We start from the raw sequence: 27,330 nt of genomic DNA on the forward strand, positions 1-27,330 counted from the left end.
AACTCTGGACCCCATGGATCCCAGTAGCTGCAAAGCTTTACATTGGTTATCAAATCATACATAGAGATACAATGACTGAATGCCAAGTGTAGGACCGGCATACTACCTAGAACAGCTCCAGTCCATACCATCGGTTTCACCCTCAGCCAAAAGGTGATTTGGACCCATTAATTCTGGCAGTAACTACTCCCCTCCCATGACCAGCTCTTGGATGGTTACGAATATTGTCATGACAAAAAGGCTCAAATTTAAAGCATAATGTCTATGAAGCAATGCATTCATCTGTAAAAGATGAAATGGACACATTTAATCATATCCTCCCTGCAACTGGGGACACAGCAACAAACCATGCATATATCTAACGCCACAAACAGCTAGCACTGGCCACCAACACACCTCCACATGCTTCCCCCATGTAACATTTAAGCCCAGCCACCTTGCGCCTCCTCAGCACCTACTCAGGTTCCAGTCAGACAGTGTGTCATCATCATCGTCTTCATCATCCCCGTCTTCATCATCCGCTGCCCGATCCTCCTCATGCTGCAAGGTGACAGTGCGAGACTTGTGGAAACGAGGCTTTATGTCCTGCTCACTGTCTGGGACAGTCTCATCTTCTTCAACATCCCCCTGTGGTGGAAAAGAGGAGACCATAGCTAGTATGCAAATTACAGCACCTTCCCAACCACCTTTATACTGCTAGCCTGCAGAGAACAACCAGCCCAGTACAAGCTTTAGGGCAACCCAAAAACAGAAGTAATCACTCTGCAGGTGTACAAAGCAAAAAACTATGATAGAACAAAGATGTTTAACTGTCTGCACTCACCAAACTGAAGTAGTGCAAAAACATGCTGTGATGCAAATACCCACCCTGGCAATAATAACCCTGGTTTCTGCAAATCTTTCAAAACAGTTTGTTGCTAAACATAGACATTATTGCACAGCCATTAATCAGTGCTTTACACATGAGATGTGAAATTGGGTGTGGCCTATGTGAAGGTGACAAAGCCACATGTCCAAACAATACAACATGTGGACCCTGGCAACATGTCTTGGCGTATCAAAAATTCAGACTGCATGCAAACAAGTGAGGGCGTGATTAGGGTTTCAGCTCCCTGTATAATAGGTGACGGGGTAGAGGGGTTCAAAGCAGACCGATGTAAGTCGCTTGCTAATTTCCATAAAATAAAGTTGATTTGAGAACCGAAGGACCATAAATTATCAGACAGCAATTCAATCCTGCAATCCTGAGCATATATGGCACACTGGCCACACACTGCTGCTTTCATTTGTAGAAAGCGCCTTGAGAGGAGTACAATAGATCGAATAATAACCCCAATATTGAAGTTTGCAAACCAGGAGTCGTACCCATTTGGAAAACCTCAGTATTTGAGCACAATGTGTTGTAGTTTTACCCAAGCAGAAAATTGCTTCTTATAACCCTACATGGCATGCTCCTTTAACGGCGTCTATTATAACCCAGCATGAATATCCTGTGCGCACTTCCAGGCTCTGGAATTGTGCTCCAGAAAACCTGTACAGGAATTTGTGGGCGCACCTGGAGGGATGCCCTTAACGTTTTGCCACTAGCCTAAGACTTGGACCCAATTTCAAGTAAGATGTAGACCCTGCCCCTGAAACCCGGAGTATGAAAATGCTCAAACATGGTTCTGGATCCCTGCCAACAGCAGCACTGCCTTCATAGTCATAGCAAACTGCTGGTGATGAGAATAGAGAAACATTTAGTCTAGCTCCTGCACCCTGCATGGTTTGAACTTAAGCACTCCATCCCCTCCCTCCCACTGCCTGCAGGGACCTGCTATGAAATACAGAGTACACCTCTGTGCACCTCTCCATACCAATCTTCTGAGAGCTAATAGAGATGGCAATCAAATGTGATTTAACCCAACAGATTGAAGCTAGAGAGCCACACCCACACAAGCTACAAAGTAAGATTCAACACAGAAATAGGCCCACTAGGCAATTGGAAAAATGTAAAGCTAGAAGCTCCCTATAGCTCCGTCAGATCATAGTCACCCGATTGTAGGTTTCTGCAATGCAGGATCACAGTACTGAAGGAGAATTTGCCTCAAAGGGGAAATGTCATAATCAAGCATGGTGTAATCTGCACCCCCCAGCCACATATTGCAAAGGAATGGATACGCTCCTTGGATCAGACAGTATGAATACAATAACCATTCACCATCAGTCAGGTTACAATGTGCATCACTTCCAAGAAACTCCAGTGCAAAGCTAAAAGCACATGGCCCCATATGTCCGTCTCCCCTGTGTGCCAACAACTCCCCCACCCCATTTACAGCCACAGGACAAGGACAACCATCCTGCTTAGAATCCCCACAGTACACCAGAAAGCACTCCATATGAAGAGGCTACTGTGCATCGCCATTTCAAGCTCTTCTACACAGTAGAAGACACAATGACAGTATGCGAAACGTTAAAGGAAAACTGAATTTCAATAAGTATGATTTTCTGTAAAAAAGGTGCCAACACAAAAGACAAACCTTGAGCAAGATTATGTCAATCTCTGAATACTTCATGCCATTCACCAATATAGGAATCAGCCTGCAACAAGAAAGAAACCATGTAAATTAGACGGAAAGGTTCTGCATCTTATGTGCCTGTCGATTCACAAGGTTTGATAGTATGCCATTGGTAGTGCTCCAAGACCAAATGTGGAGACCCCCATGTGGAGCCCCCCCCATGAAGACGACAAATTAGAAATTGGTTAAGACTCCTTGCTGAACAAACCTTAGCAGTCCTCACTCAGCATCAAGCTACTGGACATCCAACGAATGGGGCCAAGACTCCCTCCTCCTTTGGCTGGACTCATTGGTTTCTCAGTCTTTAGAAGTGTGGGGCAGTAGGCCAAGACCAGCGTGTTCCCCCCCCCTTCACCCAGAGCTTGACGATATCCTTGACTGCTACAACATGGCAGGCTGTATCCATTGTGTTCAGTCTTCCTTGTCACACTAGAAGTGCTTTGCAGTTGGTCCTAAACTGCCATCTAATGACGACACTGCTTTTTATACAGCCATTACTTTAATTTTAGTGTCAAATAATGCCTATTCTTACAACCTACATAGGAGGTCATTGCTTCATGTCTAGGAAGATTCTATTGACACTAGAATTACTTGCTCCAGGTTTCACACAGTTACCTTACTGCTGGTCCAGCCACGCCAGTCAACATTCCCATACCTCACTAAGAATTTCTGTCCTCAAAGTCAGTACAGTCGGCCAGCTGCCCATCTCATCTATACAGCAGCTATAAAGTAATCATTGGTAAGGACAAAGTGGATAAAAGGAAGGGCAAAGTTCAAAATAGCACAAAAGCAGCTAAAGATACTTACTGAACCAGGTGTCCAGACAGCACCTCCTTGCAGATTGGCTGCTCTGCCAGCGTCAGCCAGAACTCACATGCTTCCAGAGCTACATTCTCGTCATTGTCCTGGGTCCTCTGCAGCATGTACTGTGGAAATTACACAAAACGTAGGCAAAGGTTTAACGAGTGCTAAGGCATTACAAATAGCGGCACAGTGGAAGGGCTCCCAGAGAATGTGAACATGGAGAACTGGCCAGAGACAGCAGCAAAGGTAAGGCAAGAATATTGCCAGCATGAACCAACCAGTGGTCTTCAAGCTAATGCTGAGCACCTCCGCCCACACTTGTGGGTGCTGTCCTAGCTCCGCCCCTACCAATGCCATATCTATATTTCCTAACAGTAGTGCCTGTACTTTCTGGAAGGTCCTTGCACTCCAACCAGACATCCTCCAAGCCCAGTAGGGCTAGGCTGCTATAATTTAGGGCAAGACGGCGGCAATGGCAAAAAGGACGAAAGGGCAAAGTAACAGAGCCAGGAACACTACAAAGAATGGAAAAGCAAGGGCAGAGTTAAAATAATTGTAGAGGCTAGCTGGTATGTAAGAAAAGAAGCTGGTCAGAGGTTTCCATACCAAGACAATACTAAGAAAATGGTTTAGGTTGCTACTAGAAAAGGGGCTGCGCGATTGTCAAACTTGTTGTGTTCCTACACAAAAAAAACAATCATCCATGTGGTGCCAGTAAGCACAGGTACAGGCAGAGGAAAAAATGCTATTAAGAGGTGTCAATATATGCACCATTTCAGGTTCTAGCTAAAGGATAAAGCCAATCAGAAGCTGTGAGACTGATTTTCGAGGCAAACAAGAAGCCTTAAAGGAAAGCAAATCGTGAATAACTAATACAGCCAAGCAGGTTCGCCATCCGGCAGGAGACACTGGTGGGCAAATAGTCACAGGACACAATATGGGGAATTTTTCACGCCCCCACCCTCAGCACTTCTCCCCTTCCCTGCACTTGTGATCTGAATGACAAGGCCTAGTAAGATGGTGGTTTTGTCGTCCACGTGTCCCCCCTCCTTTTCTTGCTGCGCATAGAAACACAGGCGCGTTATAAATGCCATATATGATTTCACCAATACAGCCTCAACATGCAGAAACAGGGTTCAAAATTGCTAGAAGTCATGTCATCTCCGGTTATAGCCAAGGGGAGCCTGGTTAGCTTGAAACCAACAGCTACCAGGAGCCACAAGTTGTGCCATACAAATCTAGTTATGTGATATTAACCATGTATGTTTAGGTGCTGTATATAAAGGACGATAAAGCACACTTAAGGGACATTTATAGCATATTGGATAACATGAAATTGTTAGAGATTGCATCTTGCGCAAAGTTAGATTCACTGTGCAGTCTGTACCAACTCCTAGTTCCCCAAAGATAGCCCCTACTAACTGGTTATGCTGGATACCCAGGAGCTGCTTTGTACTCCTGTCAACAAATCCCAATTTCGATCCCTGCAGAAAAGAAAGCACTTTACCAGAGAAAGTCAGGATTTGTGCCCACGGATATTGCAGCAAAGGTGCAGATCCGGGCAGCAAACGGAGGCTTAAACATGTTAAGTCATTTATACAGTACTGCTAGTAAGACCAATAAAGCAAGTATCTTGGCTGCGAGGTAGAGCTTTTACAGCAGCAGACTAAGGCATGGACTAACCTGTATAATACTGTGCATATGTGGGATTAGTCTATCTATCCGGACTTCCAGGAGCATCACCAAGGCTCTGCAGACATTCTTGCGCACCTCCGGGTCTTCATCTACCGCCAGGGCAAATAAGTGCTAGAACAAAGGGAGATAAGATTATCCAGCATTCTAACATCACATCTCTAAGTCCCCCATGAGGGAGATAAATTAGCTTGGTATTAGGCCCGAGGATCAAAATTCTCCAGACTTTTCAACTTGATTTTCTGAATTATTCCTGTGGACATATTCTGAGAGGCCACCCTATTCTGGTGAATGGGTACAGACACAGTCTAGCCAAATTATGTGGGTCCTAGGACTGGGCAGCAAGGCTTAGATAGGAATGAGAGGTTTAGGGTTCAGCGAAGCATGCAGAGCAAGTTTGGCCTAAAAATGAAAAACTTCACCTAAAGTAGCACTACCATTAAATAGACAGTCACTTTGCAGTACTCGCTAAAAGAACTTACACTTGGTCAGTTTCAGGCTACTGTAGGACAAAAGTGAATAAAATTACCAGTTCAGTAATTAGAGAAATAAAGTGCAGAATGAAGTTAGCTTATGCCGTTTTGTATGTTTTAGGTACTACACAAAGCCCTTTCCGTGATAGAAAAGAGGGGGGCCTAGAGTCCCACGTCCCCATGCAGGAGTCTTGGAAGAATCTGAACAAGTGTTGGCAACAGGCCGTTTGTCAGTGTCTCAAGAAAGGTTCTTAGGAGACCCCATATAACCACCTTAGGTTAAGGCCAGGGGAGGACCCTTGACCAGAATGTTTTCTGGTCCTTGTCTGTGCAAGGATGTACTCTTCCCTTCCCCGAGCAGTGACAGTTCCCATGGAAACCAACACTCCCATGCCCGCTGGGTTGGGATGAGCACTGCACCTGCTAAATAAAATTGCTGATACAGCAGATGGGCTACATCAAGAGTACCTAGATCACTAATAGACACCAGAGTTAAATTTATAGGGATCCCACAAAGACCCATCCATTTATAAAACACTTCAACCCATCATTGCCTTTATTTGTCCCTACGATTCCACCCCGCAACTAGATTGGGACTGCTTAGGTCAGCTCACCCTTCCACAATGGGGTGACTGGTGGTGTCAGTAATCCCCTTCACAGTATCCTCATGGGCCAGCCCTTGGTGCTGGCACACTGATGACAGAGTGAGTTGCTGGTTTTAGGCTAGCTGGGGCTTGGTCTTCTGGTGGAAGCGATGGTGGGGCCAGGCCCCACTGTTCATTATTCTAGATGCCAATGTACACCGCACGAGGCCACTGACAATCACTGAAATCAAAGTGTCCTGGGCAGCCCCCGCGTTACCACCACTGCGCCCCTTTAAAAAAACTTCAGGGTGGGCCCAGTTGACTGAGGTGGCGTGATCACGCGCACTCTCCATGCAGCCTGCACCGATATCTTCAGGTTGTGGCACCTGATGTTATGGGGCCACCACCGTGATCACTGCTGCACCTGCAGCCCTCTTATGTGCAGGTAGTGTCCCCATGGCAATCGGGACCACTGCCATGGAACACCGCCGAGTGCCCCGCTCGTCGTGCTTCTGGCCCACCCCCTAAGTAATGCGTCGCAAGACGCAGTCCACGGCAGCTCCACTGGGCAGCCCAATGCTTTCCTTCACCCGGGATGCTCCACGGAGCACCCTGGACTTCCTGCCTCTTCACCAGTGTTGCTGGCGAGACCAACCCAGGGCTTGTTCTCTGCTCTTCACCACCAAAGTTGCACCCAAAACACAGCCCCCGGGAGGTCTTTTACAAAGGGGCCGTCAAGGTGTTATGACCAGGCTGCCCAGTCCACCCCCCCCCACATGGGGCCCAGGTGGCGCGGTACACTTTTTGGCAAAGCCAGTAACCTGGCAATGCTGCCTGGGCCTCTTCAATGTGAAGAGCTGTTGCTGCAGGAGACTAGGTTCCTGGGCCACTGCAGAAGAAGTGTCCTCAGTGGAGAAATCCCCAGAGGTTCAAAGAAATGAGGAACTGCCAAAGTTCACAAGACCGGTACACTCACCAGCCTGAAAGGGGGGTTGGTACAATCTGAGTGTGGAGTGAAACTTTGTAAATAACTTGTTAGATCGCCCCGGTCCTTATGAAGGCAGTCTTCAGGCTCCATGTCTGGAGAGCCATCTGCACTTTTAACATAGCTTTACTGGACATCTGGCCTTTGCTTTCCATTACAGGCCAAAGCAGAAGACAGTATGGGTGTTCAATTGCTTGTTACAAAGTCCATTACATTTTTAGATACATTGCCGAACAGGAGTGCAGTACACAACTGAATTGGATTAGAACAGCTGGAGTGTGAAAGGATGGCAGAATATCTTAAAATGTCTCTTCACAGCCAAACCCAAAAGTGCATAGTTGCGTCGCCTTGAGACTTCAGAATACCCGCTCTCACCAACCTCAAGATGCATAGCATTTCAGGCAGTAAACCGCCTGGGTGTTGTGAGGCTGTAGAAGCAATTGGTTTCAGCGCATTCCTCACCTCAATGAAAGTGTCAATGTTGTCCATCAAAGCCTGGGCACGGTCCATGATGAACTGGTTTACACATGCAACTGCATGAGACCTGTTGCGGGGCAGAAAAGGAGAGCACACTATCAGAATACAACCAGATAGTCAAGAACAGCCTCTGCAGCCCTTCATGTACTTGGGGATACAAATTAAAGGCCAATTTAAATACAAAGTTGTATTTTAGAGCTAGTCCCAGACTCCTTTTTCAGCTGTAGATTATGCCACCTGTTACTCTAGGTTATACCGCAAGTCTGATATTGTAATAGGACTGAAAATTACAGAGGGATGCGAGGTGGGGTAAATCAAGCTGTGCAACAAAAAACTTTACGGAACTAGAGCAGAAACAGTAAAGTGGCTGAGCCCGGGTGTTCTGAACCCAAGGATTAGAGAAATATATTCACTGTCAAATACTGACTCTCAGCCATGTTCAGCACCTGCTTTAGGTTTTCCACTTTGGGCACGGAAAACAAATGTTCAGCATTTGCAGATGATAGTTATGAGGCTATACAGTGGCAACTCCATTTTGCCACAGAGGCAAACGTACTGTACTCTGCACCCAAACTGCCACCGGCCAATAGCTCATCATAGCAGACAGCCTGCAAGTAGAGCTAACTGGAAATAGTGTGCGTAGCCAACAAAATACTAATGTACTACATCATTTCATTTTACTGCGGTTTGGCAAAGTTTGTATGCAGTACCCTTTGGATCACTACACACAACTAGGACTACAGGTGTAAGCAAAATCAACCTTTGGTACAAGTCTACCACACAGTTTTTGGGAGCGGAGCTGTGCAGCCAGTCTTATCTCAACAGGGAATGTGAGCTGTAAGGATGTTATAGAGGTCTCATCACAGCGCTCAAATAAACTTACACTGAAGGTTTCTTGATTAAACACTTATTAATGTATTCAGTCAGTTATAAAACATTCACTAGAAGGAGGCAGTTAAATATACACCAATATACTACAGTACTGTACACCAAGTTTGAGGCATTCAGACTACTTTGAATGAGGAGCAACATGGCATTCAGAATACTTAGAAGTAGGAGCAGAAAAGGAATAGGTTCAGAACATAAGGATTACAATTTCTTAGGCAGTGCAGATATTTTGAGTTGCCCAGAAGAGTCAATTCCATAGGCTAGACTAAAGTCTTGGATAGGTAAAAACGGTTCTTGTAAGTAAACGGTAAAGTCTCTGTAGAAGTTCTCAGAAGTAGTTTGTAACAAGAAGAATTTATACGTTGGGTCACAAGCGGATTAGACCTGCTAGTTGCGAAGGTTTCAAGCACTTTCACCACGAGAGGCAAGTACACGGTCTCATTTCACAGTACCTTACAAATAAAGAAAAAGATGCAGCTGAAGACTTCTGTTCCTGCAGATCTCACTGTTCCCTCTTGTCCCCACGACTGAGGGTCAGGAGGATGCCAGGGATTCCTGCATTGGTCAAAACGCTGGCACTTGGCAAATCTATCCCAGTAGCTGCAGTCAAGCACACAAACTGGTATCCCTCTCCCTGGTTATTCGGTTTCCTGCAGCACTCTGACAAAAATACAACCAGCTCTGAGAATGGTATCCAGTTGGCTTACGGTTAGAGTCGATTGGTCCCACCAACTCAAAGGGAGAAGTCGTCCTTGCAGGGCTACTCTGTCCAGATGAATTTAGCGATGGACTGCAGCAGGGCTTCACTGAGCAAACCAACAGTCCAGTAGTTGCAGCAGCCGTCCTCTTCAAGCTCGTCTTCGGTTCTTTCGTTCCAGTGGTCGACTTCCTTCCAAGCCAATATCGCCTTTTAGCCAGTTTCCATCCATCCATTCATCCATCCATCCATCCATCCATCCATCCATCCATCCATCCATCCATCCATCCATCCATCCATTAATTCATTCATTCATTCCAGCCTAGCTGCCACAACAGGGTGGCTGTCTTTGCCGGACAGTCAGCCAATCACGCCAGAGTGCATTTGGGTCTCCTAGGAGACCAAGCACGGAGTTTCAGGCACCTCCCTCACTTCCTGCACACCCCAGACACTCGGGCGCCAGAGGCTGCCTTCACTCCTGAAGCCTGCCAGAGGCACATGAACAAAGGAACCAAACCTGGTTTGGTGCGCAGAGCAAAACTCTAGAAGGATCTTTCCACAAAGAAACAGCAAAAAAAGACTGGGACTGGTTTTTACAGAGGGGGCTCAGACGCCATCTTGAAAAACATGGCTCCCGCGATTTAATGCTACCGGTGTTGGTGGTTGGTAAAATATCATGATAGTTTGTTGTAAAACCACTGCCACCAGCCATTTCGAGGGGAAAGGCTAGCATTTTACTGCTATATGAGGATACTAAGTAACCCCTAGAGTACTCTATTGTAAGATAGGGTGTGCTGGGTCTAGGAAAGTCCATTTCACTTTACTTACTCTGGGAAACAGTAGTTTATCCCAGATAAGGTATTTAAACATTGGGAAAGCCTGAAAAGGTTTCCCTGTGCCACTGCACTGAGGGTGCTGTGAGACATGAAAAGATTATGCCTATAGAGTTGTATAAAACTCCATAACCAAAGAAACTAGACAAACAAACAACAGTTCAAAGTCCCAAAGTTTAGCAAAAGAGTTGAAGGGCTCTAAGGTGGGAGGAATTGGCACATTTATGACTGCCAATTCCTCACAACACTCTCCATACCAGTTTTTCAAGCCTCTTCTGGGATTCTATCATTTTCCCTCTCAATCCTCACGTCAATCCTTCCTAGCCCTCGCAGACACCTGAAGTGCTCCCTCAGTTCCTTCTAAAGCAGTTGGACTGGCAAGATGCTTTAAAGGATTACATGACCAGTAGTAGGTGGGATGCGTCCAACATACATTTCATGAAATAATCGCAGAGTGTTGCATACCACCATTCAGTTTGTGCTGCCAGTTAATAAGTCGATATTTAACTTAACTGCCTTAATGACAATTCATGTGGGCTACGCTACATAACTAGCTCGAACACAGACAAGTGTGGAAGGTGGAGACTAAAAGTCACACTAACCTGATCTTTGCACTGCAGTGCTTGAAAAACTGAAGGAATTTTGGTATCATGATATTAAGTGGTCGGTTCAGGGCATCGCTGTCCAAAAGCTCAGATGAATCTTCACAGATTTTTTGTAATGCACCAAAGGCCCCCTAAAAACAGAAAATTAGGCCACCAATGAGACGAAATGTGTTGATGCAAGTGTTAGATACGCTAGAAAAGGGGTCAAAGGGAGATTAAATCATGCAAGTGAAGAGCACTTTCAAGAGGTTTCCTCGAAAGTCAAGTACATGTTTTGCTGGATGCACAAATTAAGCCTTGCCAGAGCTTGTAGCCAGCTGTCCAGAACAAACTGACTTACACATTCAAAACCACGTACTTGAACTGTTAAGCAAAGACACTGCTTTAACGAGAAGTATAAGCAATAGAGCTTGAACTCTTCACCCAACCAGGCTGTGAGAAAAGGTCATTGGAGTTTAATTTCGGACCACTGTGCTGCTCCAGCAGAGCACACAAATAGGCAATTCTATTAAGGGCTAAACTCCCACTCGGCCCACATGGTTATGATCAACGGCAACACCCACCCAAATGCGACAAAACCAAGGTAAAGATAACCAGCCAATATTCTCCACAACTATAATTTCTCAACATTGCTCCAACCAGAAATACAAACATAGGTGTTTCATTTACACATCAATGTCCCACTGCCTACCTCACACGTATTGTAATCTTCAGAGTTTAACAAGTTGCAAAGTTGGGGTAGCAGCTCTGGCCAGGACTGCAACTCTCCCTTCGAGGCAATTGTTGTGATGAGAATTCCTGCAATAAGAACAAAAACTTAGCAAATGCCACAGAAGCAGTCTGCAAACCTACTCCAAACCCGGGACAACAGTGGACACTCAGAACGTTGGTGATCTAATTAAGCACCCATTACCAAACATGCCTTGTACAGCCCTATATGGAAACAGGCATAGTAAAAAGCCCAAACTCTAGAAAAGACATAGCATCAGTTTTGTTAGGCCTCAGTGGCAGAACAGTTAACATGCAACAATGATACTCATTTTGTGCTAGACGTTTAAATGCAGAGGCACTAGACTGCTCACATGTGCAATTATTAAGTATTAACTTTATAGCTCTGATGCGTTTAGCTTCCATTGCATATCAAAATGCCATCTGTATCCAATTGAGGCATACTTCTCAACTTGTTAGGTCGCAGCACAATATGGCTGCAGGCACATTTTGTAGGGTGATGCGAAACCTGTAGATTGTGGGGCAAATGGCAGTTTTGTGGAAGGAGGCCTGCCCAGGAAACTGAGCCTAAATGGTCTCGTAGTAGGATGGCAGCCTAAAAGGGGATTTTACGTAGCTACAGGCTTTCCTCAAGACCTTTGCCATCCTTGGAACCTCGTGGATCCCCAACGCATGTAACAAGATAGCCAAGTTTCACTTTTCCTTCAGGTTTCTGAATCAATTTCAACCATATGGCACCGGTGTCAACAGTTTTTCTAAAGTGCATCCTAAGGGAATTCATAAACTATACCTTGTGCAATACAGAAACTCTGAGTGTAAGACTGTACTACCTGATGTTAGGGTAGCAATGAGAGCATCCAGGCTGGTCTTAAGAGGGAGAGGGCTGTATAGAGGTACAAAGAACTTGTAGCATACATATGGTCTAAAGAAACACATACACTGGTGTATTGTAAAAAATAATGCTTTATTTTATGAATGCATAGGTAAAGATAACTCTGTAGAAGGCCAAGTACTATTATAGGTCAAACAAGGGACAAGTTACTTACAGTTAACTGTTCTCCAGCATGGGTTTTGCATCGATTCACATGCTCATGAATATTCCGTCGTCAGGCTGGGACACCTCGGTAAAGGAAAAAAGTTTTAGTTTCTGAACTGTATTTCTCCTAATACCCAATCACTGGTCTCTGGGTCATACGCCCCAGCCAATGACTGCCCTCTACCTAAGCCGCCTCTCTGGCAGCCATCTTCAGATTTGGTAGCACGTAGAGGGTTAGGCGGGAAGGTTCTTATGTGAATCCATGCCAGACCTATGCTGTAGAACAGTTACAGGTAAGTAAGTAGTTCCTTCTCCAGCATGGGGTCTGGCATGGATTCACATGCTCATAAAGAATACATAGCAGTACACATGCACAACCACGGGAAGTGGCAAGGCTCAACATTAAGCATCTCTTACCTCCTTACCAGGCTCAACTTCAAGCGAACAGGCTGTGCAGCACTACTTGACCGACTCTGGCCTCCTCCCTGGAATCCCCCTCGACGCAGTAGAACTTCGTGAATGTGTAAGTCAACCTCCAGGTAGCAGCCCTGCAGACGTCCAGCAGGGGTACACCAGGCAGGAACCTCTAGCAGCGATCGCTCTGATCGGATGGGCTTGTGGATGGCCAGCCAACAGTCGGTTTGCCAACCGGTGACAATGGGTGATGCAGCGAGAGAGCCACTTGGAAATGGAAGCCTTGGAGGGTCTTTCAAAGTTCACAAAAAGTTGCGACGTCTTCCAGAAACTCTTGGTGCGGTACACAACTTCAGCGCTCTAGCCACATCCAGCGAGTGCAAAGTCCTCTCAGCCGGCGAAGGAGTCGGGAAGAATACAGGTAACACCAAGGGCTTGTTTAGATGAGTCAGACGGCACCTTGGGCATGAAGGAGAGGTGCGTCCGTAGCACCACCCTCATCTTGTGGCATGTCAAATAAAGTGGTTTACAAGATTGGGAGATATCCAGGCCGTAAGAGGTTATGGCCACCAGAAAAGCTGTTTTCCATGACAAAAATGTCAGTAGTGCCGAATGCATAGGGAACCCATGAGCCTAGCAAGCACCACATTGAGCTCCCACACCGGGGCCGGAGCCTTCACCGGCGGTAAGCAGAATAGTACTTTGACAAACTCCTTGACCAATCGATGCAACCATAAGGATGATCGACCAGGAGATCTGGTGTATTGGGAAATAGCCGCCAGATGAACCTTGATGGAAGCATGGGCCAGTCCTGCTTTGGCCAACAACAACAAATACAGAAGCACCTGCGGAGCAGTGACTTGTAGAAGGTCGATCCGAGTATGGCACGAAACGGCGAACCTCTTCTACTTGTGCCCATAGCATTTGAGAGTAGATGAAGAGGTTGTCATGCAATAACCTCATTCGGCTGTCCTTGGCGAGCACCTTCTTACAATCCGCTGGGAGATCGTAGCCCCCAAACTAGTGCTGCAGGAGCCAGGCCTTCAGGTTCATCGATCCTGGCTTGTGGTGCAGAATCTGCACCCGCCGGAAGCTTGACTGGAGAGGACGTCATGTCCAGAAGGTCCGGGTGCCATATCGGTCTTGGCCACGCTGGTGTGACAAGGATCATCCAGCACCAGGACCGTCTGAGTTGATTGACTAGTCGAAGCAACAGAGGGAATGCAAACAGAAACAGGCCATCCCAGGGAAAATAATGCGTGCCCCATGCTCCCCTGTTGGCGAACCTACAGCACTTGGTGTTCGTCGCAGTCGCAAACCGATCTGGTGATTGTCCCAAATGCGTAACAGGTAATCCACTTGGTCCTGCCGAAGTTCCCACTCGTGGCAAGAGCATAGCACCCTACTGAGAGTCAGCGATTGTTCTCTTCATTCCCGCCAGATGAAATGGGATGAGGAACATCCCTGTGCTACGACCCAGTGCCGAAGGTCTTGCGCCTCTTGGAGAGCGCCAGGGATCTGGCTCACCCTTGCTTCCGGATGTAGAACATCCTGGTGGTGTCATCCGTGAAGACCTGTACCACCTTGCCCTTGAGGGAAGGACTTGATGGCCCAAAACACTGCCTGCAGCTCCAACATGTTGATGCGCAACGACTTCCCCTCGGTAGCCACAGGCCTCTTGCATGAAGACTTCCGAAGTGCACTCCCCATCCTTCCAGGGAGGCGTCAGTCTTGACAGCCAGGTGGTGTCTGGAAATCTACGCCTGCGGACAGATGTGTGTGCACTCCCCACCACTGCATCGCTTGACAAACTAATCGAGTGATCGGGTCCTCGAAGCTTCCCGACACTTATCCAACGGGCGTAGAGGAACTCTTGAAGCTGACTCATCCGTACCCTGCACAGCCGAATGAGGTATATGCATGACAATCATGCCGAGTAGGGACTTGATGGCCCTCACCCTTCCGACCATGGCCAACAGCCGCTGTACCTTGCCCAATATGGCTGCTATCCTCTCCTCTGACGGAGACGCCAGGCACGAGTCGAGACTTACCATAGTTCACCGAGAACCCCAGATCTGTCAGGAGTTGGGCGGTCCTTGCCGTGTGTTCGACAGATTTCCTTCGAGCTTGCCCAGATGAGCCAGTCCAGGTAGGGGTACACGTTGATCCCTCGTAGACGCAGCTGTGCTGCCACCAGTGTACACTCTTGGCACCGACTTTATTCCAAAGGGAAAGGCCTTGAACTGGTAATGTCGCTCTTGAACCACGAAGTGTAGGTACTTGCTCTGTGCCTTGTGTATGGGGGGAGGGGGTGAAATTAGGCATCTTCCAAGTCCAGCTATGATAGAAAACACCCCCTCTTCCAGCTTTCCTAGCACGTGTTGAAATCACCATCCAAAAGAGACTACTTGTTCAGACGATGCTGGTCTTCGACGAGGAACTAACGAATACACACTGAGCCTCTGGGACGCGCCCTATCGCACCCTTTTTTAGCATGGTCTGCACCTAGCAGAGGGATGTGGTTTTCCTGGCAGGCCACCGATGGCCTATGGGGACACTTCAGTTGGAACTCCTAGGGTGTGTCTGGGCGAGAGCATCCAGCACTGACCAACGGTCAGTGGAGATGGTTCGCCAGCCTCCCACTGGGGTGCACAGGTGGGGGCCCGACTCCACAGCTGGTTCAATCTCGTTTTGATTGAAGCACTGCTTTGGGGGCCATGAAGACGACAATGTCCACCGTCAGACTTGGCACGGCCCATGTATGTCTCCTGGGCCGACGAGCGGGAGGGTCGACGGTAGGACGAAGCACCTCCTCCAAATCCTTTAGAAGAACTTTGGGATTTTCCTGCAGCAGTCCGAAAGGACGGCCGTCGTTGCGGCACAAGCCCTCAGTGTCTGCTTTGATGGCCTGAAGGGACTTGTCCACAGTCTTCCCAAACAAACTGTCCCCAAAGGGCATGTCCAACACCTTCAACTGATCATGGAGGAAATTGGGGGCCCTCATCCCGCCACACCGAAGGCAAATGCTGTTGCCCATTTGACACCGACAAATCCAGAAGGTTCGGGAACCAGATCCGTCCCGGCCACGCCGATGCAACAAGGATCATCCTGCACCGGGACCTCTTGAGTTGGTTGATGAGTCGGAGCAGCAACGGAGGGAACGCATACAGGAACAGGCCGTCCCAGGGGAACGAGAAAGCATTGCCCATGCTCCTCGGCTGGGGAAACCTGCTGGCGAGCCTCGGGCATTTGGAGTTTGTCACCATCGCAAATAGGTCGATCTGGGGTTTGCCCCATCGTTGGAAAAGTTGATCCACTTGATCCTGATGCAGCTCCCTGCCGAGTGAGTCGGCAATGACGTTCTTTATTCCTGCTAGATGGAAGGGCACCAGAAACGTGGGCAATGGCCCAGTGCCACAGATCCTGGGCCTCCTTGGACAGGGTTGGGATCTGGTGCCTCCCTGCTTCCGGATGTAGAACATCGTGGTGGTGTTGTCTGAAGATCCTCACCACCTTGCCCTTGAGGGACGGGAGAAACGCCGGAACACTGATCAGAGCTCCAGGATGTTGATGTGGAGTGACCTCTCCTCCGGGAGCCAAAGGCCTCTTGCGTGCAGATCTCCGATGTGTGCTTCCCATCCCTCCAGGGAGGCGTCAGTCTCCTAATGTACTGGGGCCTGAAAATCCTTGCCCGCCTTGAGATGCACGCGGGTGCCCCACCATCGGATCACTTGGCGGAAAGCCTCGTTGAGCGGGATCCTGTCTTCGAAGCTGCCCATCGCTTGTATCCAACAGGCGTCGAGGAACTCTTGCAAAGGACGCATCCGTAGTCTGCACAGGTGCACCAGGTAGATGCACAAGGACATCATTCAGAGCAGGGACTTGATGGATCTCACCCTGGCCACATCCGTGGCCAGCAGGTGTTGCACCATGCCCAAGATGGCCTTAGTCCTTTCCTCTGACGGCGTGGCCAATCGCGCCACTGTATCAAGCTTGGCTCCCAGAAACAGTGCGGCCTGCGACAGGACCAGGTGTGCCCGAATAGCAGGGCCTTGAATTGGTAGTGCCGCCTCTGGACTACGAATCTGAGAACGGTGTCCTTTTAGAATGGGGATGTGGAAGTGAGCATCTCCAAGTCCAGCGACGATAGGAAGTCGCCCTCTGGCTGTCCCAGCACGTGCTGGAGGGTTGCCATCCTGAACTTTTGCGCCTTGATGTATTTAACCGCCGCAGATCCAGGATGGGGCACCAACCGCCTGTCTGACGAGGAAGTACCTTGAATATACTCAGCCTCTTCGGGACGAGCTCGATGGCACTCTTGAGCATCGCCCTTACTTCTAACAGCAGTTGAGGGACATGATTTTCCTTCCTGGCCATGGGAGGAATGCGGGGCCACTTCAGAAATTCGAGGGGGTGCATGTGGGCCAGGGCATCCAGCACCCAACGGTCAGTGGAGATGGACTCCCACACGCTGATGAACTTCGTCAGCCGGCCTCCCACTGGGGTGCTCAGGTGGGGGCCCGACGCTATGGCCGTTTCAGTCCTGCTTGGAGGCAGCCTTGCCACCTTGACGAGATCCTGCCGACTTGCCGCGCTCTCTGTAGGCCTCCTACGACGAGGAGCGGGCCGCCTGGCGTTACGTCAAGGAGCCACCGCTGAATCCCTTGGAGGGACCCCGTCTGCCTCCGGTGTTCCGAAAGGGCGGCAGTCGTTGCTGCAACACTCCCAAAACCCGAGCCGTGTGTCGGTCTTGATGGCCTGAAGTGACTCATCCACTGTTTTCCCAAACAGGTTGTTCCCGTCGAAGGGCATCCAAAAACTCTGGTTTGCACGTCCTGGCGGAAATCAGTTGCCTTGAGCCATCCCTGCAGTCGAAAGCAAACACTGTAGCCCAACTGGCGGAATCCGGTGTCAGCGATATCCGTGGCCACTTATGGTGTGGTCCAACGCCACCTCACCTTCCTTTAGGATCTCAAGGGCCTCCGACCTCTTGTCGTCCAGCAGGGGAGCGATCTTCTACCACAGCTCCCTGTCGTATCGGGCCACAATCGCTAGGGCGTTGGCTGCCTTAATTGTCGTCGCCGCAGACTAGATGATTAGTCTTCCCATGGCGTCCAGCTGCTTTCCCTCGCTGTCAGGCGGGGAGGTCGAAGTAGAGGATGACCACCCGCTGCCTTCTTCTTGGCCGCCACTGAGGCGACCGAATCCGGGGTCAGCTGTGCCCTAAGGCACAAAGGGGCGGAATCAGGGACCTGGTACTACTTCTCGTACCGATCCCTCTTGGCAGGCGTCATGGATGGGTTCTTCAGGAGAGCAAGTCCCTCCTCCCAGATGTCGTCAATCAATGGTACAGCGAGGACCGTCTTCCTCTTGGCCTCGCGCTGCTGATAAAGGAAACCTTCCTTCTGTTCCTCAGGGCAGAGCTGAAAAAGCAGATGCCCTGGCAATCATGGAATGGAAGGAGCCAATTTTGACGGACGGGGGAAGAGGGAGTGGTGATGGAAGGCCCATCCCGTTTTCATCCGTCCAAGTTGTCCCTTATCCGTTCCCACGTCATCCCTAGGATCAGGGGGAAGGAGATGAAGGCTGAGCGGGCCGCGAGGGCTGGAAAGGCGAGGGGTGGGCTCGGGGGGGGGGGGGTACGAACTCTCCTCCGCTTGTTTGGAGGGCTTCCCGACGGGCCCTGCTCTGTTGTGTCTGTTGGGGTGAGGGGCAATCTCGTCCTTAGGTTTGGATTGCCATCAAAATGGCCACCGAGTTGTCCTGAGGCTCGGGCACTGGCTGCGCCGGTTGCTGCTCCTCCACGGGAGTCTCGCCTGCGCCACCGTCGCTCTCTTCGTCCGCCTCCTTTGGGTTCCCCCGGGGGAGTGGGCCTCCTCAAAGATCTTGTCGAGGCCCTTCAAGACTTCAACCAGCTCCTCCTAAGAGGCTGAATCCACCACCCCCTCTCTTTCCACTGGGGGTCTTATCGATTAGCTGAAAGAGGATTTCCTCTGTGGCGGCAGGGAAACTCTGGGCCCCATGGTCACCTCCACACGCTTCGCCAGAGCCACTAACTCCCTCAATAGAGGCCTTCACCGGGTGAATCAAGACCTTCACCACCTTGGGCACGCTTTAGGCCTTCACCTTGGGGTGAGGGGTCACCACCTTGCTCCCCCTCAGCTGATCCCTTCAAGATCGACCAGGGCCTCTCCAGAGGCTTAGCCGGGTTCTCGGGTTTTCTCTTCCGAGCCAGAGTGTTGGCTCGTGGTTGATGACGTTGGTGAAAGTGCGCCCTGCCTAGCAGCCAAGGGGCCCAGCACTTCAGCGCTCCTGGTGCCTTGCCTTCTGTTGGGCCCCCGTCGGTGGGGTGCCCTCACAGGACTTAGAAGACTGCTCGGACTTCTCACCTGCTGGGCCCTTCTCCAGCCAGCTGGCGAGGCGGGACAGACGATCCCTCAGTCCGTTCCAACAGGTTCTTGCAAAATGCAGTCCTTTTCCACGTGCGTCTTGTCTTCATGAAGGCAGTAAAGACATCTCTTGTCCTGGGCCATGTCCACGAGGTAGGCCTCAGATCTTCTGGAAGCCTCCAAGAAGCGCAATTAGACGAAAACTTTGCCCTTGAGGGGCGTAGAAAATTCCAAAACGGGTCCCTGTTGATCGGGGAAACGGTGGAGCTTGAGACTCAATTGACCTAAAAAATTAGGTTAAACTCCTTGAAAAAACAACGCAGTAAAAGCTCGAGAGCTAGAGCACAAGGCCTCCCCAACACTTGAACGTGCGGGAAAAATCTGAGGATGGCTGCCAGGGGCAGGGCTTAGGGAGAGGGCAGTCATTGGCTGGGGGCAGTATGACCCAGACACCAGTGATTGGTTACTAAGAAACAGATCAGAAACAAAACAGACTGATTTTTTTCTTTACCGAGGATGCCCAGCCTGACCACAGGGAATATTCATGAGCATGTGAATCCATGCCAGACCCCATGCTGGAGAACTATTACATCTCCAAAGAGCATTCACCAGCTGTATTGATTGAGAAGTAATTCCAAAGTTTGCTTGACTGTTACAAACAATTGCCTTTTTAAAGAATGCTTTACTAAAACAACTATTTATAACTGAAACCTTGAGTGCAAGTGTAACTTGGTTACTTGTATTGTCGAATTTCATTTGTACAGCGCTACAGCTCACATTTACCCCTCGAGATAGCCCTGGCTGCTCAGTCACACTACCAACTTGTGTAAGGAGTCACACTACCAACTTGTGTAAGGTGGGTTTACCCCAATACCAAGCAGCCAAGTCTTGTGTAGTCGCAGTGTGACCGTACCAATTCTTACATAAGGGGCTACTAGTTAACGCCCCTGCCTCCCCAGCACTCCACATAAGATGGTGTGTGCTGAACCTACAAAGTAAAACCGTAAGATCAAGGTCACCCTACTATACTTGGGAACAGTAGTTCAACAAAGAAAAGGTATTTAAACCTCCAGAAATCCAACAGATTTATGACCCCCGCACTGAAGGTGCTGTGTGTCACTATACAAAAAGCAGAGGCCTATGGAGTGAAAACATAGCATCCTAGTCAGGGAAAAACACGGAGTGAGAAAAAGGTTCCACTTACTCAGGAATTAAATAAAAAGTCCTAAATCCAGCAAAAGAGCTAGGGGTCTCAAAAGTGGCAGGAAATTAGCACAGAAATTAAAATTCTCCTTAACAGTACCACCAGTCCAATACAAGGCGTAAATTAGTTGCCAAAAATTAGCTAATTAAAATATTCTTATTTAGCAAACAAAACCATTTGATTAGCAATGTTGTACTAATATTTTGAATGTCAACTGAAGGTGTGTACCCAAGAGCATCAAAGCAGCATTTTAGTGTATCGCTGAAGTAATTGGTGAGATGAGCCAAACCTTCAAAATTCTGCTAGACCTACTGGTCGAGTAACTTAGTTTACCTACTCGACTTAAGAAATGCACGAATGACAATCTAAATGCCCCTTCTGTAAAATGGCACAGGTCACCACAAATTGACTTTGTTCGGCACACTGCTGCCACCCAGAGGCCAGCCATTCAGAGCAAACCATTGACATAACGTTAATAAAAGTGCCAAAGAACCATGCAAATGATACTTGCCCTTCATAAAATCTACTCTTACTATGCAAGTGGGCGAGTAGATTTTGCGAACCCCGTACGAGTCTAAAATGTGAAATGTTACATGCATGGACACATGTCAGAAAGGCTCTGAAAGGTTTGGCCAGCTGGCTCCCACAGGTTCTAATATATAATGCAATCATAATCCGAGCAAAGCGAGCACTGGAGGCTACCTACAGGGTGACTTAGTAGATGCGTAGATGTACACACTACATGGAACTTGATCACTACTTTGTGTAAACCTGTAGTAAGCTTTGTGCATTCATAATGCACGAGGAATGATAAGACTAAGCCGAGTTGGCATAGCAGGCAGAGAACTGGGCAAACTATGAAATATTGTAGTTTGTGTCCATCTCACTTAGTACCTGGAATAAAGCAACAAGGTGATGAGCTAGAATGACAAGGAGTATGGATCAGCTCATGGGTTGAGAACCAGTTGCACAGATATATGCAAGTAACCGAACTAGTTTTGACATCAAAGCATTTGGCCATGTGATCATGTACAAAGTCATCAATGTGATGCATCTTCCGCAACAAAAATAGTGACAGATTTATCCCGATTACTTCTGGTCTGCAATGATAATCAATCCTGCCTAGCACTCCCACACAGGCTTTTCGCACATGAGGAGAGGAGTACTGCTGCACTCTTAGCCCCTTTACACTTGGAAGATAAAATAAGGCAGAGGAAGCCACGTGGGCAAGAGGAACACAGGGTGATGTGTTCTCATTAAACAATGTAACTTGGCTAGTACAGAAGTGTCAATGTAATAAGCAAACCAACAGAATTGCTATGCAAGACTGAATATTTTATGCCTTGCAATGGTCAGTCATCTTCAGTCACATGGAATAAGTACAGGCAGCGGTTACACAGCAGGCATCTCTGGTCGCTGGAATCGGCTACAGCAGTCTTCTCTACTTTCTCATCGGATTCAGCACCAGTGGTCGACTTATCTTCAGCTTCAAGATCCAGCCAATCAGCACACATGCTATATTAAAACTTGGGTGTGGCTCATTTCCTGTCTCCACAGGCACTTGGAGCCTAGACAGGCTACACAAAGGGATCCCGCCAAAGCAAAATCAAACCAGGCCCTCCCCTTCCTGGGACAGCAGAACGACCAAGAAAGTGCAAGCTCAAATGGTGAAGAACGAAGCCACCATTCTACATGAATGTTGACCCTTAAGATTGACACTAACAAATCACAGGAGCAGTGAGAAGGGGGTACTATGCATCTCCCCAGAACTGCATTAGTTCACACAAGAAACCCAAAATAAAAAAGGTGAGCCCGGGGAGCACCCCAGCAACACTGCACAGAAAGTTCATTGTGCAGCAATAGGAAAATGCAGATGCCCAAAGTTACTGGAAAGTTTCATTCCATAAAGTATGGAGAGTCACAAAAAGGACAAGAGTAAAAGAAACGGTATTGAAAAATGTTGGCACTAACGTTTTGTTTTTTTAAGTCCAGCAAAAAGTGCACAGGTGACCGCAATTTTGCATAAATGAAAATCTAACCTAACAACCAGTAGCCTGGTTGAAAAGTTGCTCCTGCGAGCAATAGTCGGGCTAACTAGGCCCAAGTTACAAGTCCAAAGGCTCAGGTCCTAGCAAATGTTAAATTAGTACCAACCAAGTCAGAGCTTAAAACTCACCAATGGTGGCCCTGATAAGGGAGGATGCATCGCCAATGTTGTTCAAACACTCCTGCTTGATGAACTCGGCCACTGGAGGCGGAAAGCTCGGGTAATGCGCCTTCACATTATTCTTCAGGATCAGCCCACTGAGCGAGCGCGTTGGCTCGTCTAAAAAGGAACATCAATCACCCTTCAATGTATCACCATGAAGCAATGGAAAGCCACTCCCAAGAACCCCCAATCTGGCAATGAATGCAGTATTAAGCATTAAATATAGGTTTTTATGAATTCATACACGTTACCATGGGCAGCCTAAAAACTAGTACAGACTTTAATGAAGGTAAAAAGGCAGCAGAACAATCTCCTGACAAGGAAACCACAAGCATGAGCAATGCACAAATCATTCAACTAGCCACACTGGGCAGCAATTCAAATACATTTGTGCTATGTGCTTAGATCCCACTAGGTGATTTAGCATTCTGGTACTCCATCACAGTTCACATATTTTTCAAATGGAAGGCACACAAACCACCACAGTGCCTTTAGACCGCCAGCATCATACACTGGTTTAGAAGTTTGTAAAAGATTTATCCAATGCAAAATAACTGCAGATCGGCTTCGAACTAAACAGGGTGCTGTGACCTGCCAATTTCACCAAGCTTGTGCCGACTAACCCACTTTTGGGGGTATTTTTGGGGGTATTATGTGGATCGGTCCATTCTCCAGCACCACATTTTCACCAGTCCCAGTAAAACAGCACTCAGCATATGGGCACGGCCTTCAGACATACAGACTAGCACATTTAGCTCCCAATTGCCAAATGGAGACCGCTCAGACTTACCTTCAGTTTTCAAACGTGTCAGGACAAATATTAAGTAGTTATTGAAGTCTGGAAATTGGTTTAATTGCTTCAGTTTCTAGATGGTTTGGGTTAAGGCGGGCAACGGAGCATGTGGCAATAAAACAGATTTGGGTACAGTGTTGACTTGATTAATGGCCAGTGCATGGCCCTGCTCATCCATAACACGCACCAACCAATAAGCAACCACAAGATTAGGCACTAAGCCAAGCCGTGCCACCAATCGGCCCTGAAGGACCAGTGTGCAGTAACTGTTACCAAAGTAAGGGGGTCACTAACCAGATCCATTTGAAACCACGTGTTGTAGAAATGACACGAAGGGCCAATTCCATCAGTAATTTAAACATTGATTTTCGAATCACAACCCTACGATCCCATTTTCAGAAGTAAAGCAGCCTTCTTGGTGAACTGCTTCTTGATCAGGTTAAGCAGTTCACTTTCTAAAGCAGCCCAGTAGCTCTCGGCTTTAACAGCAACAGTCCACTGTTCAGCTAAAGAGCAGTAATGTTAATGAACATTACATGTACATTAAAACAATGCCAGGCCGCAGTTCAGTTTACATTATGCCCACTTGTCAGATCTTTGAAAGTTCATCCCGAAGTTCCTAGTATAGCCACCCAGTACATCGTTGCCCAGGCATGGAGCACATGTTAAGCCCATGCCTCAGATGTGGCCAGTCTGTACTTCGGTTGAACACTCCAGGCAGTCTTGCACCTCAGGGCCAGATAAGGGATTGTAAATATAAAAATGCTAGTTGACATTACACCAACTTGCACATTTCTAGTTTTCCCTTATGTTCATTGGTCCCATCACTGGTGTCCAACGAGCAGGGGAATGCAGTAAGCAGCAGACAGAATAAAAGCATTCACTCAAAGCCACCCCGAGACTTCCAATCCTCTCGCCACTGCCCACCCCAGAAGACCCTGCACTTGCTTGCTGGCATCAAGTGGAACGTTCAGGTCCTACTAGCCCAGATAGTAGACCAGACAAAGTATTCCCTTAGTCAGGGCTTCCAAAATCCTATCGTTTAGCATAGTCTAGTGCTTGTACTCCACCCTGTGGTTGATTGCCCCCTCGGAAATGTTTTATGTAATGGCTGTGTCCATAGCCGCTCTCAAAACAGAATAAGTGCAACAGGTTAATCCCAATTACCTGGAAACAAGTCTCTGGCAGTCTGCCATTTAAGCTGGACAGTGGTTTGAAGTGGGGGCTATGGAACCTCTGAGGTGAACATGAACAAAAAACAAAAAAAAAAAAAAACACGAAAAAAGAAGTTTGCCTGCGAGGAGGGAGGTGGGTGTCAGCAAGCTTTAAGACATTGCAGAGGAGCAGTCACTGAGACCTGCAATAAGTCAGCTAGTGTGTTGCATAGAACTAGTGTGGTACAAAGATCTTAATCAGCACGTAACACTCCACATCAAACCACCCAATGTCCACACAACTTGTAGAATAAAGCTACCAGCCTCAACGGGATCAATTACATTTTGTAAATGTGCCGTGTAAAAGCATCGATGGTCAGAAAAATGAACGATTTATGTACAATGTACATTGAGTGAAATTTGAATCCCAGAATGTGGTAGGCTTGGTAGCCCAAGTTAATAGGAGCAATGCGAGGGATTTGAAAAAATGTACTTTGTGAAATGGGTTTAATGCCTAGGATGGTGGAGCATGGATGCGAGAAAGGACAGGTCAGAATGGGGCCTGGGAAATGAAGCTGGATGCATCCCATGGAGGGCAAAGGATTGCGGGGCACATCCGCCAGCAGAAATAAGGCACCTCCAAGACCCTGAATGAGGTGCGTAAGGCATGAATTGGGTTTGTTGTCCCTATATGCCATGCACAAGTGGAAAATGTGTACTTTCTACAGAATATGCCTGATGGCTGAGAACAAAAATGGCCTCATTAACATCATTGCAAGGTATCTTTTAACCTCAAAAGATATATTTCCTCTTACTTGGCGAACACAGGTGCAGGAAATCATTACTAAAACAGGCATTTCTACATCTCTGTTGATAGCCAATCCAAACAAAGCCAAGATGCCCTTATGGGAGTTTGATTAGATACAAACCAGAAGAGCATGTAATGAATACCGCTCATACATAATCTTAAATTAACTGATAAGCTACCATGTAGGTTCTGCTTAGGAGCCATTGAATCCATGAAACATTTATGTGCAGAATGCCCATCACTCCTTAAGCAGAGACTTTTGCATTTTAAACCTCTACAAGATTATGTCATAACAACTGAAAAATTGTGGGAGCTATTGTTTCACTCCGATACTCAGTTAATCAAGTACGCTATTTTGAATAATCTTTACAGTTTAAAACTCCAAGACAAAAGATTAAATCATAGCAAATTGTGAGCATATATAGCAAACTACTAACGAGGTTCTTGTGAATGGTTTGGTAACTTGTGTGATTTCATGTTAATTGTGAATGATATGATTTCTTCCTAAAAATGTCATCAACCATTGCGTTTCCTATTGCTATTAATGTCTTGTGAACATTCTGGAAATTTTGTAAGTTATTGCTACAATTTCTCAATTATCTTTGTTTTAATATTTTGTATTTTGTTAACTGTTTTAAAAGTATTATTTATGATTTGTTGAAAAATCAAGTTTGATTAAAACAACTTAATAAATAAAAAAGAATGAGGTGCACAGTGGCACTGCTCCCTATCCTCAGGTTCAACAGCTTCAGCAACAAGCACTGAAACTACCATTCACTATAGGCTTATTGTGGGGAGCGATGCCCCACAAGTAGAGGGCTTGCTGAGCTGCACGAGAGAACACAAGAAATCAGAGGCAGCGGTAAAGACATTGCAATGAAAGTCAGACATTCCTGAAAGGACAGGTAAGCGAGGGGCTGCGAGGAAGGGCAGCTGCAGTGGAGCCGGATGCTAGTGGGATCTCAGACTACTGCAAGCACAACACTCAGCCCCCACCATATGTAGGGGCAGACAAATTACCCAATGTTGAACCTCAGATTTTTGTAAATGGTAGCCCTTAAAGTATAGTTAGCTTGGAGACAGATTTCCCGGCTTATCCATTTTCATGAGTGTATATTGAGCCAAAAGTAGGCAGCATACTGTGGCCCCTTCAGAGCGCCCCTGTGCAATAAGTAGTTAATAGGCAACCACCTGCATTGAGGGGATACAAAGGATTAATAAGCACACGAAGAATTATAAATCAGAGCATCAGTTTGCAGTCAACAATTCTGTCAACATACTGCATTGTTGAGTGGTATTTTTGTTAAATAAACCCATAATTGACATTCTAACCCGATCCTAGGCCTTCGATAATGGTGTATGATCATTTATCCTCACCCTAACTCAAACCCCCCTCCAACCCCACCACCCCACTCAACTTTACTTTTGCTAACCAACAAGAACAGCTATTGCAAACTTGAAGCCTGTAACCCAAATATATTAATGAGCCTTACCTAATAAGCTTATGAAGGGAACCCTTTCATGTCGAGGACCATACTGGAAAGCCACTAACATTCCTGGTAATGTCTCTTCCAATGGCATCAGTTTTTCCAAAACAAAAATGCCATAACATTCCCAAGTTAAATTCTCTTAGGGCAAGTAGATAAAATAAGTGACTACCTGCAGGTCTAGCAGGATCTTAAAGATGGTTCGAGGCCTGCTTTGGGAAACTCAAAGCCCAGTTACTGGTTTTAGCACAAGAGCCAATGCCCACTATGCACTGGCCCCCCGGCTGAAGCAGAGACTGTTGTGATTGTTGCACTGCCTGGGAATGACTAAAGGCCAAATTGCCTGCAAAATAAGTCTTCCCTGTGGCAAGACTGCTCAAATGGGTCACTAAGCTACTTTGCCAAACATAGCATGAACACAACCACCAAACATGGCTGGCCTTGCCCCAATAAAACAATACAAGCACTAGCTAGCGCACACACACACACGTTGCACTAACTCCAACACTTA

At 47.4% G+C, this 27,330-nt stretch overlaps 1 protein-coding gene and 1 non-coding gene across 3 annotated transcripts in view; both read right to left on the bottom strand.

Annotated features, from left to right (window-relative positions):
* Positions 1 to 27,330, bottom strand: part of TNPO2 (transportin 2) — a 120,683-nt gene that overhangs the window by 74,535 nt on the left and 18,818 nt on the right. For both annotated transcript variants that reach the window (XM_069604115.1, XM_069604114.1), the window contains exons 3-11: positions 23,368 to 23,443; positions 22,545 to 22,694; positions 11,288 to 11,394; positions 10,594 to 10,727; positions 7,559 to 7,640; positions 5,046 to 5,168; positions 3,366 to 3,484; positions 2,520 to 2,580; positions 459 to 627 (exon numbers count right to left, since the gene is read on the bottom strand). In XM_069604115.1, the coding sequence (XP_069460216.1) occupies positions 459 to 627; positions 2,520 to 2,580; positions 3,366 to 3,484; positions 5,046 to 5,168; positions 7,559 to 7,640; positions 10,594 to 10,727; positions 11,288 to 11,394; positions 22,545 to 22,694; positions 23,368 to 23,443 (1,021 nt within the window). The remainder of the gene's footprint in view (positions 1 to 458; positions 628 to 2,519; positions 2,581 to 3,365; positions 3,485 to 5,045; positions 5,169 to 7,558; positions 7,641 to 10,593; positions 10,728 to 11,287; positions 11,395 to 22,544; positions 22,695 to 23,367; positions 23,444 to 27,330) is intronic.
* LOC138448255 (small nucleolar RNA SNORD41) lies at positions 2,166 to 2,233 on the bottom strand. Its single transcript, XR_011260095.1, has one exon. It is a non-coding gene; the product is annotated as a small nucleolar RNA SNORD41 (small nucleolar RNA).

This window comes from Ambystoma mexicanum, chromosome 3q (assembly GCF_040938575.1).
Source record: "Ambystoma mexicanum isolate Mex_15411 chromosome 3q, UKY_AmexF1_1, whole genome shotgun sequence".
Taxonomy (NCBI): domain Eukaryota; kingdom Metazoa; phylum Chordata; class Amphibia; order Caudata; family Ambystomatidae; genus Ambystoma; species Ambystoma mexicanum.